The following is a 17,327-nucleotide window of genomic DNA, read 5'->3' as shown; positions in this document are numbered from 1 at the left end:
CCCTCACCTACCTCATGATCACTGATGCCCCACAAGGTGAGATCTTGCATGGAGCCCCAGACCGAGGGAGATTGACCATCATTTTGAACTTCTTCCATTTTCTATTATTTGCGCCAACAGTTGTTGCCTTCTCACCAAGCTGCTTGCCTATTGTCCTGTAGCCCGTCCCAGGTCTACAATTTAATGCCTGATGTCCTTACACAGCTCTCGGGTCTTGGATATTGTAGAGAGGCTGGAGTCTGTTTGATTGAGTGTGTAGACAGGTGTCTTTTATACAGGTAACGAGTTCAAACTGGTGCAGTTAATACAGGTAATGAGTGGAGAACAGGAGGGCTTCTTAAAGAAAAAAAGTCTGTGAGAGCCAGAATTCTTACTGGTTGGTAGGTTATCAAATACTTGTGCTCCCCACTGTATGTACCAGCTTTGCACACATTTTTGGGTCAATTTTGCCAAAATCTTCAGGAGTCCCTGTAGGTCACTGTAGAACATTCACTCTTTTGAAGGACTGGAGCAGGTTCTCAGCAGTATTTCCCTGTATTTTGTTCCAAAAACTCTGTCTTGGTCTCATCCTGCACCCCCATCATTTGCTTTCTGTCAAACTCCAGATGTGCTTTCACATGATACCTTTTCAGTTAACAGCTTCTTTCCTGCCGCCGTCCCATACAGGCCAATGCTATGCAGAGATCTGGATATGATTGTTTGGTGCACCATAACTCCAATTCCAGACACTGAACTTTGCAGCTCCTTCTAAGTTACTGTTGGCCACTTTACTGCTTCTCTCAACAGTCTTCATCTTGTGACAGTCTGAGGAGGGGTAATGCAGCTTCAACTTCCTGAACTGTGATCAGTAGGATATCTACTTGGATATTATATTGTACCCTTTTCTGCATCGTCACATTCATATTACTTATGTACAATGCTGTTTGATCCTCATTTTCCTTCAGATTCACAGCCTGACTAATGATTCTTCAACAGAAAGGTTTTTATCCATAAAATGTGACAGCTACTTCAATTGTTCACAGTTGGAGGCCGATGTTAAATTAACTATGTCCTCATTTGGGCGATTGCTTTCATCTTTGTGAACTGAATGGAGGGTCCTGAATTATTTTCTTGGACACTGTGGGGAGGGGAATTCTTTCCCTCCTGTGGTGGGGAAAATGTTGAGAATCACTGGATAACTGGCATATTTTTTATCAAATTAATTTGAGTCTAAAAACTTGTTTATGGTACTGCAACACTACGGTAGGAATTCAGTCAGTAACATACTGGCTCAATATCTGGCATAGGTATTTTCAAGTATTTTCAAAAACAAGTGACAAAGCATGGTAAGACATTGTGCTGGAGACACAAATGAATAATGTAACTATTTCAGTTTATAGCCATGATTTGCAGTTGACTAGTAACTGACTAGAGAACTTCTGCTGTTAAGCTTTGCTCAATTGATAGGTGATTAGAATGCTCTCTCATGGTGGAAATTACAAGACCATTTTAAATGGTATAGAAACTTGCATTTTCTCAGGAATTTGCAACTATTTAAAGGGGTATGAATAATGGACATGACGTTATTTGTAAAAATGGGAAAGAAACAGAAATAGTTACGTTATTCATTTGTATCTTTAGCACAATGTCTTACCGTGTTTTGTCAATATTAATGGTAGGTTTAAATTAACAGTGAGAGACAGAATAACAAAGTAAAAAAAAATATATAAATAGATTTGCATTTTAATGGGTGAAATAAGTATTTAGCTCCCTCCACAGTTTTGCTATGGGATTAGGGTCTGGAGACTGGCTAGGCCACTCCAGGACCTTATTGCAATTCTTCTTGAGCCACTGTGTGTTTTGGGTCATTGACCACAACACTGTCACCCAGTTTGCCTCTGAATCAATCAGATGTTCATTGGCAAACTTCAGATGAGCCTGTACATGTGCTTTCCTGAGCATGGGGACCTTGCGGGGCGCTGCAGGATTTCAGTCCTTCACGGCGTAGTGTGTTACCAATAGATTTTTTTGGTGGCTATGGTCCCAGCTGCCTTGAAATCATTGACAAGATCCTCCCGTGTAGTTCTGGGCTGATTCCACCGTTCTCATGATCATTGCAACTACCCGAGGTGAGATCTTGCATGGAGCCCCAGACCGAGGGAGATTGACAGTTCTTTTGTGTTTCTACCGTTTGCGAATAATCGTACCGTAAACTGTTGTTACCTGTATAAAAGACAGCTGGGAGCCAAAAATCTTTCTGATTGAGAGGGGATCGAATACTTATTTCACTCATTAAAATGCAAATCAATTTATAACATTTTTGACGTGTTTTTCTAGATTTTTTTTGTTATTATTCTGTCTCTCCAGTCAAATAAATAAATACCATTAAAATTATAGACTGATCATTTGTTTGTCAGTGGGCAAACGTAAAAAATCAGCAGGGGGTCAAATAATTTTTTCCCTCACTGTATGTAATTTCCAGCCAGAAGGAACCTATCGGTCAAATACAAATTCACAGTGGCTCCAAATTTGGCATGGGAATTAATACTTTTGGGCATAACTGTATCTTGTTCAAGTCAGGAGATGTTACATGGGATCGATCAGAGAGACCTGCTGCCTTTCCACTGACAGTTCAACATAGTAGTTCCCCCAACACATTGTAGCTGTGTCCTAGTGAGACAGTAACAGCGTCTCCCTGTTGTTTCTCCAGCTGGCTTTAACCGGTGCCCCCCCCTCTTCAGAAATCTTTGTTTTTACTGACGCCCCTCCTAAAGACTTGGATCTACTCGGCACAGTGACCGCTCTCATCGAACGTACCAAGTCTGTGGTGAGTAGATGGGACTTGATTTGTGCATTTTTCCTAAAATGTGCTTCTCTGAAATGTTGTTTTATTGCACTTGAATGTATCGACAATCACAATTGTAGAGATGATTCCTTTACTTTTGACCCCTTTTCAGTCCCTCAGTAAAATCGTTCCCACCTCATCTTATCCCCCGTCTTTATCCTTCTATCTATCTCTCACTTTCTCTCCAGGTGACCTTCATGCTTACCGGCAGTTTAGGTTTCCGCCGTAGGAGGAGTAGTGTCCAAGGCCAGAACAGTCGGATGGCAGCGTCAGACTCCCAGGTCTACCTGGACCTGGCTCAGACATCAGGGGGCCAGGCCATACAGACCACCAAGACAGATCTGCCCCGGGCCACCAGCATCATTGTGGACTCCTCCAGCTCTTCACTGGTACTCAGGGCCGGTTCTCGGCATAAGCAACATCGGTTGCTTAGGGCCCCCAACCTCTAGGGGAGAGGGGGCCCCAAATAAAACTTTGCTCAGGGCCCCCAAAAAGCTAGAGTCGGCACTGCTGGTATTCTAACCTTTAAGCACAGAATACTCAGAGTAACATAGCTCCAATGGTCATGCTTCAAGTTGAGGCTTTTACAGTGACACATTACTTAGGGAGAATCGTGCCTGATAAATGTATTTGTCATCCCACTCTCTTTTTAACTTTCTCTCCATATCTCCTGTTACGGCACTCCTTTCTTTCAGGTGACGATTTTACAGGCTGTGAGAAATCCTGGAAGGGCAGATAATTTCTCCTTCACTGTAGATGATTCTGTGAGAAACCTGACAGCTTATTTCACAGGACGCTCCCTCTCCTTCACCATCACTAGCCCCTCAGGTATTACAGATATTACAGAGATATTGCACAGATGTTTAGTTAATATTTTTTTATTTAACCGGGGACAGGATCTGGTAGGCTACTTTTTAAATGTGATCTGTTACAGTTACAAGTTACCTGTCAAAAATTGTAATCATTAACACTACTTTTGATTACTCTAACTCAGTAACATAATCTGATTACTACAACAAGTAACTAGGAAGAATTAATGCCAGAAAAAGAGCCTGAATACTGAGTTCAAATCAGCACCGGGTCACTTCCTCGTGCGGATCCCACCGCAATACACTACAGACAAGTCAAGTATGTTCACAAAAACATTTTAATATTATAACATTGATCTAAAACACCAATACAAAAACTACTAAAAGGGGATTCCTATTCAATTCGATAAAAAGTTATATACAAAAGTAGCAGCTGTTTACTTATCAAAACCATTATGTCCTGTAGATAGTTCTTAGTGCAATCCACCGATTGGTCGCTCAGTTTCCACTGGCATGTCTGACTTCTCTGTCCTGTGGTTCCCCCTTTCCAAAAATACTTCAGGGCTCTTTATTAGGTATCTGTATATCCCTGTGGGAGGCATATCCTCACTTGGTTGATGTGAATGGGAGAAAAGTCAAGTGATCTATTGGCAGGGTGCAGGTTGTACTCAATTAGTGTCCAGTTCAACATATTGGTATTTACATCACTGCAAAAATACAAAATTATCTACAAGAACTGCAAGCATATTACACAATTATAAAATGTATACACAGGAAATTCACATGCATGAACACCAATAATAAAACCCATAAGTAATGCACTGCACACAAAAACACACAAGTCCACAAAATACAACCACCATGACGGATCTGGCTAAAAATGTGTATGGCAGCCATGACATAAATACTCACACTATTTGAGAGCAGCCAGGTCAGGGATAAACCACACACCAACATATCTGGCCGTGAATAAAACAACAACAACGTTAAAGCACTTGCTACACAACTTCACAGGCTGACTTGTTGTTGAGAACAAATTAAACAAACAAAACTATGTGATTGGTTCTAACTAGCAAGGCAGTGACAGTGACAACCAGGCATAAAATAATAGAATGCACTGAACATCTTCTGAGCAGAGTAGACCCACCAAGCTCCAATGGAGCAAACTGACTAGTAATCTAAGTGTGCCATTACTATAGAGTAGGGACGGCCAAACCATACCCACTAGCCTGGCAGTGAATTAAGAAAACAACAGATAGATAGGTTATTTACATGAGATATAATTTTTTTTCAATAAATTGGCACAGATTCCTAGAAACATTATTTTGTCATAATGGAAAAGATGTATCACAACCTTTTTAATGGATTCTAAAAGCAGTCCATAACAAAACAAAAATGTGAAGGGGTCTGAATTCTTTCCAATGTCACTATATATACATTTTATTTAATAAAAGTTAAAGAAAACCAATGGGCGGGACGCGTGGGATTGGCAAGGGTTTATTTTGAATGGGAACTGTTGTTGCTGAGATTTACCTAGCTTCTACATGGACAAGCAAATCTACACATTGTTCCTTTTAATAAAATATTGTCTGTGTTATGTTATAATGGTTACGCTGATGTTATATCACAGGTCTGTCCCAGAGCAGTGTGGAGGTGAACGGGTCCCTGGGAACAATTCAAACTGTTGGAAACTTCTACACGCTGCGGATGGACAGCCAAGTGGGTTTATGGGAAATCAGTGTATCATCAACTGTGTCCTACACTCTGAAGGTCATAGGTGAGAGATATAATGTTGGCTTTTCTGAAGGGCACATTACATGGGCAAGGTAGTAACCGTTTGAACTAGTGAGGTGGACAGCATGTTAGGTATTAAGCTGGCCGGTTTAGTGTGTGTGTGTATATATATATGTATATATATATATATATATATATATATATATATATATATATATATATATATATATATATATATATATATATATATATATATACACATACACACACACACACACACACACACATATATATGTATATGTATGTGTGTATTTATATATATTATTATTTTGACTGTTTACCAAAATGTATTCAAGTTACAGTTAAATAATTAATATGGGTCTACGTAGAGTGCAGTCTCTCAGCTTTTGAGCAGGAGTTGTTTCCAGGTGTGGTATTCGCGTTTGGAAGCTGTTGGTGTGAACCCACAACATGCAATCAAAGGAGCTCTCAATATAAGTGAAACAGGCCATCCTTAAAGGTGCAAAAAAAAAATCCATCAGAGAGATATAAAGAATATTAGGAGTGGCCAAATCAACAGAAATCCAGAAAATCACATTGTATGATTTTTAAATGATTAATTTGCATTTTATTGCATGACATAAGTATTTGATCACCTACCAACCAGTAAGAATTCTGGCTCTCACAGACTTTTAAAGTTTTTCTTTAAGAAGCCCTCCTGTTCTCCACTCATTGCCTGTATTAACTGCACCAGTTTGTTACCTGTATAAAGGACACCTGTCCACACACTCAATCAAACAGACTCCAACCTCTCCACAATGGCCATGACCAGAGAGCTGTGTAAGGACATCAGGGTTAAAATTGTAGACCTGCACAAGGCTGGGACGGGCTACAGGGCAATAGGCAAGCAGCTTGGTGAGAAGGCAACAACTGTTGGCGCAATTATTAGAAAATGGAAGACGTTCAAGATGACGGTCAATCTCCTTCGGTCTGGGGCTCCATGCAAGATCTCACCTCGTGGAGCATCAGTGATCATGAGGAAGGTGAGGGATCAGCCCAGAACTACACGGCAGGATCTGGTCAATGACCTGAAAAGAGCTGGGACCACAGTCTCAAAGAAAACCATTAGTAACACACTACGCCGTCATGGATTAAAATCCTGCAGCGCATGCAAAGTCCCCCTGCTCAAGCCAGCGCATGTCCAGGCCCGTCTGAAGTTTGCCAATGACCATGTGGATGATTCAGAGGAGGAATGGGAGAAGGTCATGTGGTCTGATGAGACAAAAATAGAGCTTTTTGGTCTAAAATCCACTCGCCGTGTTTGGGTGAAGAAGAAGGATGAGTACAACCCCAAGAACACCATCCCAACTGTGAAGCATGGAGGTGGAAACATCATTCTTTGGGGATGCTTTTCTGCAAAGGGGACAGGACGACTGCATTGTATTGAGGGGAGGATGGATGGGGCCATGTATCGCAAGATCTTGGCCAACAACCTCCTTCCCTCAGTAAGAGCATTGAAGATGGGTCGTGGCTGGGTCTTCCAGCATGACAACGACACGAAACACACAGCCAGGGCAACTAAGGAGTGGCATCTCAAGGTCCTGGAGTGGCCTAGCAAGTCTCCTGACCTGAACACAATAGAAAATCTTTGGAAAGAGCTGAACGTCTGTATTGCCCAGCGACAGCCCTGAAACCTGAAGGATCTCAAGAAGGTCTATATGGAGGAGCGGGCCAAAATCCCTGCTGCAGTGTGAGCAAACCTGGTCAAGAACTATAGGAAACTACAGTATGATCTCTGTAATTGCAAACAAAGATTTCTGTACCAAATATTAAGTTCTGCTTTTCTGATGAATCAAATATATATGTCATGCAATAAAATGCAAATTACTTAAAAATCATACAATGTGATTTTCTGGATTTTTGTTTTAGATTCCATCACCATCAGTTGAAGAGTTCCTATGATAAAAATGACAGATTTATACATGCTTTGTAAGTGGGAAAATCAGCAAAATCGGCAGTGTATCAAATACTTGTTCTCCCCACTGTAAAATAATTAAATTGCATAAACATCTGTTCTTAATCAAGATTTATCGCAATTTCAGAATGTGTTCAAATTCTGTCCTAAATTTAAAAAAAAGTTTAAAAAGATTATTTTACATTTTTTATTGCAAACTATGGACATTTCTTGATTTTAAATTAAGTAAGTGCAGGGGCCTTTTTCCAAGTCGATTAGAACAGGATATGTCATGGCCCTGAAATGTCTCCCCTCACATGACTGGAAGAATCTCTTGGTATCCCATGTAAATCTAAATAGAAAGTTGCTGGTCTATGATCCAATAGTTCTACCATCTTAGTCAAAGGCATAAGGGAGGCAAGGTAGTCAAACATTAATCAGGAAAAGATATGTAATTTATGCTCAGCATAGACGTTGTTAGTTATGTGATTATAATATGTTTAGTGGAAATGCGACTGGTGACGGAATGTCTAGTTTAGTCTAGCAACAACATAAAAGAACATACCAAGCTAAAAGCACCGTTAACAGGTGGATTCGTTTATACACAGTGTCTTGGGATCAGTTTCAGAAAAGGGTCAGAGGAGAGGCACGGTTGTTCTTGTAGATATTCCAATTTCCAAATTTGCATAGACTGTGTTCTAATGTACGAGTACTAACGTGCTGTTACATCCCATTCGCTAATAAAAAGCATGCCGTCGTTAAACGCGCTCCATTTAACGGCAGGATTCACAGAAAAGTGCAGAGTATTCACAAATAACGACATAAATGTGTAGGCTACTCGACATTGTTGTATTAAAAAAAGCGCCAAACAAACACTGTCGCAAACTTAATAAGTGACAGCTCCTGCTCAAGTCAAGCACTATGGTTCTGATGCTCAAAAAAAGAAAAATGCGTCAAAGGCACCAAAAGAAATTAACTGCGTTAAGCATTATTAATGAATCGCATGCGTTAACCCGTTGATGCGCATGCAATAATCGCCTGCACTAACTGTTCTCATTATATATATATATATATATATATGTATATATATATGTGTATGTGTATTTGTATATATATGTATAGTGAGAACAGTTGAGAACCTATATTATAGGGTTAACCAAATACTTTTATTACATATTTCCAGGTCAAATAGCCATTTGATTTCTTGAAATACTTTTTCCTTTGCAGGTCAGAGCACCATTGACTTCCTGTTTGACTTTGTGGAGGTGGCCCTGGAACCTCATCCAAGCTATGCTGTTTTACAGTCACGTCCTCAAGCTGGTAAAACACGATTTAAAGAATAATTTGTTAACAATGGGAGCACCGAGACAAAGCCTTTTAATTGAGGGTGTACATTTACAGGGCTACCAAATTGCTGTTATGCAATTTGTTATGCAAAATTAATTCCTTCATTTCCTAACATGGACATTGATTTAAAGGAGACATTTTAGATTAGGGGTTAGATTTCAGATAGATTTGTGCACATCCAAAACCTTGTCGCATTTCCTCTGTTCTCACAGTTCTGTTACATGTATGCTTAAATGTGTAAGTGTTGTTATGTTATATATAATTATTTTCCTCCACCCAATGGAATCTAAATGGGAGACTGAATCGGCGTCCGTTCATTCTGTCCTTGTCACACTGTAACCCTTGGCAAGAAGGGGTGATGCGGTTCAACAAATGAATTGTTTGCTTGTCTCTTGGCTCTGTCATATTTTCTTTCCTATCATTGCGATGCAAATGACACTCAGCTTTTTTCCCAGCTTCCCCCCTTCCGACACCTAGGTAACAACATGCATCTCTGTGCGCCTGGCCAACATCTTCTCTTGGATGTCAGCCCACCACCTTAAGCTTAACCTTGAAAAGACTGAGTTGCTCATCTTTCGCAGCGTTGTGACAATTTGCGTCACAGTATGCTGATCCCCCGGGCATCATCGAAATATTCAGCAACATTATAAAATCATTATAATTTTCTCCTATTGTGTGATGGACACTTTGACAAATATCTATTTAACAATCCCAACTTTTTGGTTTTTAATTAGTATTATAATGTGAAGCGCATCTTCTGCATTAAGCTCCACATTTCCCTGCCCAGGTGGTAATGGCACCCTGCTGGTGTCTGTGACGGGGAGTGACTCTGTGAGGCTGACAGAGGTGGCCCTGGTTGAGGCCTCTGGGTCAGGGGAGGTCAATGGAACAGTGGAATCAGTCGGCAGCAGGGACTACCTAGTCACCGTGAATACAATCCCAGCGGGGGAGTTCGTTGTTCGTCTGAAAGGAGAGAGCACCAGCACAGCTACCAGAGCAGCTCAAAACATTTTCCAAAGACAGTCCTCCACCCGCCTCAGAACCTCCACTATTGTTGTAACGGTGAGTGTTAATGTCTAATGTTGGTAAAGTGGTACCTATGTTGAATTTCCTATGCTAACTTTTGATAGTGTTGAGGTATGCTTGAGCAACTCAAAGCCTTGCAAGCCTGGAGCTGGGTACTCAAGAGTACAACTCTGCTTCTGGTTGGAGAGGCATTCTGGCCTGTTTCAAATCCTCCATCATCATCCCAGTCCCCAAGAAGTCAAGGGTCACAGGACTTAATGAATACAGATCTGTCATCCTGACCTCTGTGGTTTTGAAGTAATTTGCGCACCTTGTGCTGTCCCACCTCAAGACCATCCCTGACCCACTACTAGACCCACTGCAGTTTGCCTACAGAACCAACAGGTCTGCGGACGACACGGTTAACATGGCCCTTCACTTGGTTCTGGACTCTGCAAAATGGGCTCAATCGTTTATGGTCCATTTGCACTGGTTTCTGCCATTAAAATCTTTGTGCTGCTTCTGCATTTTGTAATTAGACATTTAACTTTAGGTGATGACGTCACTCAGCCCCCCAATGTGCAGGTCCACATTCAGGTGAATCACAGCATTCCTGGTCAACCGGAGGCAGCACGTGAGGCTGGGGAAGCACTTGTCTGACCCCCTGACCCTCAGCACCTGGCTGCCCTCAAGGCCACGTCCTGTCCCCCCTACTCTTCCCCCTGTATGCCAACAGCTGCACTTCCAGTCATTACTCTGTCAAGCTCCTGAAGTTTGCAGATGACACCCCCATCATCAGACTTATTTCTGATGGAGACGAGTCCCCCAACAGTTGGAAGATTGACCATCTGGTGTCCTGGTACAGTCACAATAACTTGGAGCTCAACAGTTTAAAGACAATGGAGATTATAGTGGACTTCAGGATCAGCCCAGCTGCCCTCCCCCATCTCCGTGGGTGGCTCCCCAGTCCACCTTGTGGAGTCCTTAAATTTTTTGGTCACCACCACGGCCCAGGACCTCAAGTGGGAGCTTAAAGGTCCCCTGACATGAAATTTTCATTTTGTGAGGTTTTTTAACATTAATATGAGTTCACCTAGCCTATATATGGTCCCAAATTTTCTAAAAATTCCATTCGGTGTAAATTGAGCATTTTCTATCTTTCTCTGACTTGGAGAAAACGGAGAATCAAACAGGCTGATCTGGACCCGTCTCTTTGTGACGTCGCAAGGAGAAATTGTTAACTCCCATGGTAACTCCCCTTTTTCTGCTTTGCCCGCCCAGAGAAATAATTTATATAGAGCCAGGTGTGAGGCACACATGTGTGTGAGCGCGACTTCAATTTGTCTACGCGACGAGGAGGGGCATCATGGCTTTTGAGCGAAGGAAACACAATAATTGCTCAGTAATAGGATGTAGAGATGAGCAACGAAGCCTTTTTTTACTTCCTTCGTACATGCCACAGAAGAACCAGTGGAATGATTTCATTTTCTCTGGAAAAGCGCCGACACAGCTTCCCAAAGTTTTGCATGTCTGTGGCAAACATTTCACCGACGACTATGTACATAATGTTACACAACAAAATTATTTACTCCTGCGCGCACATAAATATATAGGCTTTATATATCTTGTGCAACGTGACTTCATGATATGAAGGGAGAATTTTTACATTTAAAAAAACCCTCTTCTCTAAACTAGAATATTTACTGATATAGATGCTAACACAGCTTTAAAATCATCACAAATCAGAGAAACATGAAAAGGCAAAAGCAGATTAGCTTTAGCTTTAACTTACATGATAATCAGACATCCTAACAAAGTATCATATAGACATAATATTTTTAACTAACCATTCGGAAACATCCTTCTGGAGGCGCTGAGTTGCAACTTCTTCATCCGTTGCTTCTCCATCTGGATCGGATTCTGGGTCAAACTGAAATGCTTCAATGTGTCTTCGTGCCATTGCAATATGATCCAGACATACCGGTAAACATGCACGTTACCTTTGCCGCAAGATAGTAAAGGCCACGCCCACCCACCACCATGTCCCGCCACCCACCACCTTGCCCCGCCTTTTTCATCCTCATTAAAATTTAAAGTCACAGACACCAATACGGGCCGTTTGAAGGAAGCTCATTCTGTGACTGTATTGTAGTGGCTATAATTCTGCAGCAAGGCTGAATTTTTGAAAAAGATTTCAGATACAGTACTAGGGACCACTATGGCCTATATTAAAGCCTACAAAAAGTAGCATGTCATGGGACCTTTAACATCAACTCTCTTACAAAGAAAGCACAACCGAAGATGTACTTCCTGCAGCAGCTGAAAAAGTCAAACCTGCCAAAGACTTGGTGCATTTCTTCATCGCCAACATAGAGTCCATCCTGACCTCATCAATCATCGTCTGGTACGCTGCAGAGAGAGGGTGATTGGCTACAATCTGCAGTCTCTACATGGACGCGGAGGCGAGCACCTCCAGGACGCGGAGGCAAGCAGCGGTGGATAAGGCTGATCCCTCACTACTGGCAGAAGGTTGATTGTCTATCAGGACCAAAACCTCTCTCCACAAAAACAGTTTATTTCCTACTGGAGTAGGTCGGAGTAGGCCCCGGAACAAAACTCTCTATAGCCCGCTCCCTACATACACACACATCCCTCAATTGGACATGCCTGTAACCCCTCCCCGCTGGCTTGCACCTTACCTGGAGATGCACTATGGTAAGAAAGCAAGCCGGAGGAAGCAGTGTGATGCTTTGGACAATGTTCTGTTGGGAAACCTTGGGTCCTGCCATTCATGTTGGATGTTACTTTGACACATACCACCTACCTAAGCATTATTGCAGACCATGTGCACCCTTTCCTGGCAACGGTATTCCTGGATAGCATTGGCCTCTTTCAGCAGAATAAATCACCCTGCGACAAAGCAAAAATGTATCCTAAAGGTTTGAGGAACACAACAACGAGTTCAAGGTGTTGACTTGGCCTCCAAATTCCCCAGATCTCAATCCAATTGAGCATTTGTGGGATGTGCCCCACCTCTGATCCATGGAGGCCCCACCTCGCAACTTACAGGACTAGAAAGATATGCTGCTAACGTCTTGGTGCCAGATACCACAGCACATCTTCAGATGTTTAGTGGAGTCCATGCCTCAACAGGTCAGGGCTGTTTTGGTGGCAAAAGGGGGACTACACAATATTAGGCAGGTGGTCATAAGGTTATGGCTGATCGGTGTACTTGGCAATAAAACTCTCTGATTAAAATATGTGACTCCAGTCTGTCTCAGGTCTGACCAGTATGTCTCTCTGTTGTCTCTGCTCTGACACCAATCTGTCTCTCTGATCTCTCTGGTCTGACTCCAGTATGTCTCTCTGATGTCTCTAGTCTGACTCCAGTCTGACTCTGGTATGTCTCTTGTTTGACTCTGGTATGTCTCTTGTTTGACTCTGGTATGTCTATGGTCTGTCTCTTGTTTGACTCTGGTATGTCTCTTGTTTGCCTCTGGTATGTCTCTGGTCTGACTCCAGTCTGACTCTGGTCTGACTCTTGTTTGACTCTGGTTTGTCTCTTGTCTGACTCTGGTATGTCTCTGGTCCGACTCCAGGCTCTGGCTGAAGGATTCCTGGAACCTGGAACACCATTTTCCATCCCATTTACGGTGACAACCAATGACACAGCAGGATCCTTAACCATCCGGGCCAGTAATGACCGTGGGTTCAGCTCCTCTTTTCCTTCAACCCTGGCACTGGTGACTGGTGGTGCCAACGGTACGGTGAACCTCACTGCGCCCCCCAACACCCCATCAGGCACGGACGTCACCCTGACCATCGAGGCTGAATCCCCCGGGGCCACTAACACCAACTACGCACTCCTGCGCCTATCCGTTGTTTCCAAGGTAACCTTTGGAAGAAACCCAGTCTCTTTATGTCTTGTGTGGGCCTGGATGATTTTAAACCCCCCCAAACAATATTTGGCATTAGGGATGAACCAAACTATTTTTTTAAGGCCAGTCAGTGACCTTTTTTCCTGTTAAAAAGGCCTATCACAGATCGATTCAGTTTGTAATTTTATGGTTTTTCTATTTTTTTTGGGGAGGTGAAGAGTTTCCATATAACAAAATAGACTCAGACAATAAGCAATGTATTGGTGAATGTTGCAGCCTTTTATAGATCTATTCATTCATAAAGGTCCAGCTCCAGGCACACGTTAAATAAGCGGTCGCTAAGGGTCCCCGGACCGCTAGGGGGCCTCCAACCACTTGGGAACCCCCAACCAACAGGGGACAGAGGGCTCCAAATATAATTTGATTAGGGCCCCCCGAAAAAGCTAGAGCCGGCACTGCATCCATAATTAACTAAAACTGTTATCCAGTAATTTCTTACTACAAAACTACAGACTGAGCTATTCTTACATTCAAACCATTAATTGCGCTTTCACTAAAACAACCCTTGTTTCAAATGTTATGTATTCTGTGAAATATAATGAGTACATTATACACTGCCTGGCCAAAGATAAAGTCACATTGGACCCCCTTTAAATTTTTGCACACATTCACCATTTTATTGTTTCGACAACATTATACAACATCACACATTTATTTCTGTATTGTGTTTAATATATTTTGGCCAAGAATCTTGTACTGACAACAGGAGAGTCCAAACCACCATCTTTTCCACGACCACAGGATACGTCTTACATCTTACGGCATCGTTGTTTAGGAAATGGGTTAAAATAATTGTTGCCAGATGAAACATATTAATCTTTGCAGTAATTATTAAGTATTTCATAGGCTACCAAGGTTAAGTCCAAATGGGGACTTTTCTTGGCCAGGCTGCAGGCTAGAATTTCATAATTTTAGGGGGCAAGGCATTTGCCTTCAGTTCACAAAAATATTTATGGCACATAGGCCACAAGCCAGGGTACTATTGAGTGAAATGGAGATTTGGAGTTTACAATTTAACTACTTGAACTGTTATACAGTCCCACGCAGGTATAAAAACATACATTGTTAACTTTTACTTTGAATAATAACATACTTTAATGGAAATGTTTTTTTTATAACTGACTTATTTTTTTATACATTCTGGAATTTGTTTCATTTCAGATGTTTAGGTGGGAGTGTTCACATGTCGACACCAAACAGTTGTTTGATAGTTAAGTAACGTTAAGGCTAGCTACCCAGAAGGCTAACATTACCTCAGTTACACAAAATCAATCCCCTGCGTTAATGAGTATGACCTAAATAAACAAATGCAGTGACTTATTTGTGTATGGAGCAAATCAATTTCATTTTTTAATTTTTTTACTACAAACGCTGCCATGTGTAGTGTTGTCAAACCTAACATTACTTCTCCAAAATTCTCCCACTCGGAGGTCAGAACTTTCCAACCTTCCAATTGCTCATGAACACACCTTCCAAAACAGAGAAGTTAGATTCAGTTAAGAACTAAATAAGTCAGCTATCGATCGATAACTAGCTAGCTTGCTTACCTGCATGTAGTCTGTTATTGTGGTTGTTCTCAGTTGCAAACTACAAACAAACTTACAAACAAACCGACTGCTGACTGAGATTCTTACAATAGCAGGAGCAAAAAGGCCATGGTGGCCGTAGGGCGTACAATGATTTTTGGGGCATCACGGCCAGAGCGAAGGGCCATCATGAAATTCTTACGCTGCCAGGCAGTGTGTTTGTACTTTGAGACCTGTTCTGATTGCTGGGCAATAAATTGGTGCATGACATGACTGGAAATACAGGAATAAATCTATGCCACAAACTGGTGTTGAATGGTTGTAATTGTTTGTAATTTGTTTTAAATATGTTGTTCAACCCCAGATAGACAAGCTTACCTCATTGCATTTCCCCTCCCGTAAAGGTGACAGATGTCAACCGTCCGGTGTGTGAAGAGATCAGTGTGAAGGCCAACTGTTCTGAAGACTGCAGCCTGTCCACATGGGAGCTCTCTGCCAACCTGACTGACGGCAATGGGACAGGCATCGAGCGCGTCACCCTGCGCAGGGCAACGGAACCCTCAACACCACCACCGTGATGGACACGGCCGGTGTGAACGTGACTCTGGCAACCTACAGCGCCTCCTGCTGTTCCCCGGAGGTGGAGCTGGTGGCCGTGGACGGTGTGGGGAATGTGGGGACCTGTTTCAAGTCCATCAGAAATACAGTGGACACCACGGTCCAGACACCGGTCACCACTGTCTCCAATCTTATCAATGTCCCCAGCACAACCTCTAGCATGGGTCATCCTCTAGCCCTGTCCTCCTATCTCAACTTCATAATTTTTCTGGCAAACTCATTTTGAGCAGCTAGGGAGCTATTCTAACATTGGTGAATGATTTTTGTGAGATTTATAATCATCAATAGTATCTCATATTGTAACTTTCAATTATTGTGTAAATTCTGATATACAATCCCCTGATATACACCATCCCCTTCATCATTATTTTGAGTTAAGGACATTTATGTCAGCAAGTTTTCTCAGATGTTCTATCCAAATCTGCATTCCTGTACTAATGTGTGCATTGTTTACTATTTGAATATTCTCTTCTAACCCAGACTTTTCTGATAGACACTACACAGAGTTGTATGTGTTGTACTGACTTGTGTGGTTGTTCCACCTAGCTATCTTAATTTAAATGTATGAAGTAACTGTATGTCCAGGGCTTGACATTGGCACCCGTCCACCCGACAAATGGGGGTAGAATTTGGCTGTGGCGTGTAACACAATCACTCTTACTAGCCACTTTGGCAAGTGGCATTCTATTCTATTCTATCTATACACAGGGTTTTTCCTGCATTAAAAACTCAAAGGCAACAGCCTACCCAAAATCTTGCACCGTCTCTGTGTGTTGGCATGGCAAAACATGATTTTGCGCTCATATATAAAATACCAGTGGAACACTGCAGCTTATTAAGGTAGGAGGAAACTTTTTCCATATTGAAAATGTTGCCAGGTGGGGTGTTTCCTGGACAATTTGGCTATTTTTTATGGGCTCAGGTGTTTTTTTGTTTTTTTTCTGGAGTCTTGGTTTACGCTCAATGAAATCTGGCAACCTTCCATACAGGACCACTTGGGTTCTGACATCGCAGAGATGAGTAACATTTAAGTGGACCAGATGTCCCAGTTTGTGGGGATTGTCCCGGTTTCAAGCTGGGTGTCCCGGGTCCCGACAAATAAAACACTGTAAAACACTAAAATGTCCAGGTTTCTGAAATTCACTACCAAATTGTCCTGGTTATACTGTAATGTTTCCTCATACGAGTCGGAGCCAAACAAACAACTGCGTAAAACTGCGTAGCAAAGCAATAATTCTTATCAAAGCTCAAAACGCCCCTCAAGCACGCATGATGACCAACATGCATGCATAAGCGCATACATGTGCGCGTGCATCAACGTGCGGTTACAGAAGGGTCCCGGTTTGGGGGTTTGACAATGTGGTCACCCTATAACATCGGAAAAAAGTGGATCCTAGTTTTCTTTAACACCCAAGCATGTGAAAATATCTATAAACGTAATAACCTCAAACTACATCTAATCCGCATAACAGTTTTTAATTGTTCAGGTGACTTCTAGTAGCCTAGGGTATGTACGGTCACCAAAAACATTAGGCTATATTTGCAATATACAATGAAAAAAACATACAATTA

At 42.0% G+C, this 17,327-nt stretch overlaps 1 protein-coding gene across 2 annotated transcripts in view; it reads left to right on the top strand.

Annotated features, from left to right (window-relative positions):
• The window catches only part of LOC105031266 (von Willebrand factor A domain-containing protein 7-like), a 42,608-nt gene extending 25,843 nt beyond the window's left edge, over positions 1–16,765 (top strand). For both annotated transcript variants that reach the window (XM_010905594.3, XM_010905593.3), the window contains exons 9-16: positions 2,690–2,806; positions 3,013–3,213; positions 3,520–3,652; positions 5,264–5,410; positions 8,549–8,641; positions 9,456–9,730; positions 13,273–13,563; positions 15,542–16,765. In XM_010905594.3, the coding sequence (XP_010903896.2) occupies positions 2,690–2,806; positions 3,013–3,213; positions 3,520–3,652; positions 5,264–5,410; positions 8,549–8,641; positions 9,456–9,730; positions 13,273–13,563; positions 15,542–15,715 (1,431 nt within the window). In that variant the 3' untranslated portion in view covers positions 15,716–16,765. The remainder of the gene's footprint in view (positions 1–2,689; positions 2,807–3,012; positions 3,214–3,519; positions 3,653–5,263; positions 5,411–8,548; positions 8,642–9,455; positions 9,731–13,272; positions 13,564–15,541) is intronic.
• Positions 16,766–17,327: the final 562 nt, after the last annotated feature.

Source organism: Esox lucius, chromosome 7 (assembly GCF_011004845.1).
Source record: "Esox lucius isolate fEsoLuc1 chromosome 7, fEsoLuc1.pri, whole genome shotgun sequence".
In the NCBI taxonomy this organism is placed as follows: Eukaryota; Metazoa; Chordata; class Actinopteri; order Esociformes; family Esocidae; genus Esox; species Esox lucius.
Note: the sequence above shows the minus strand (reverse complement) of the source record. Positions and strands in the feature narration are given on the sequence as shown.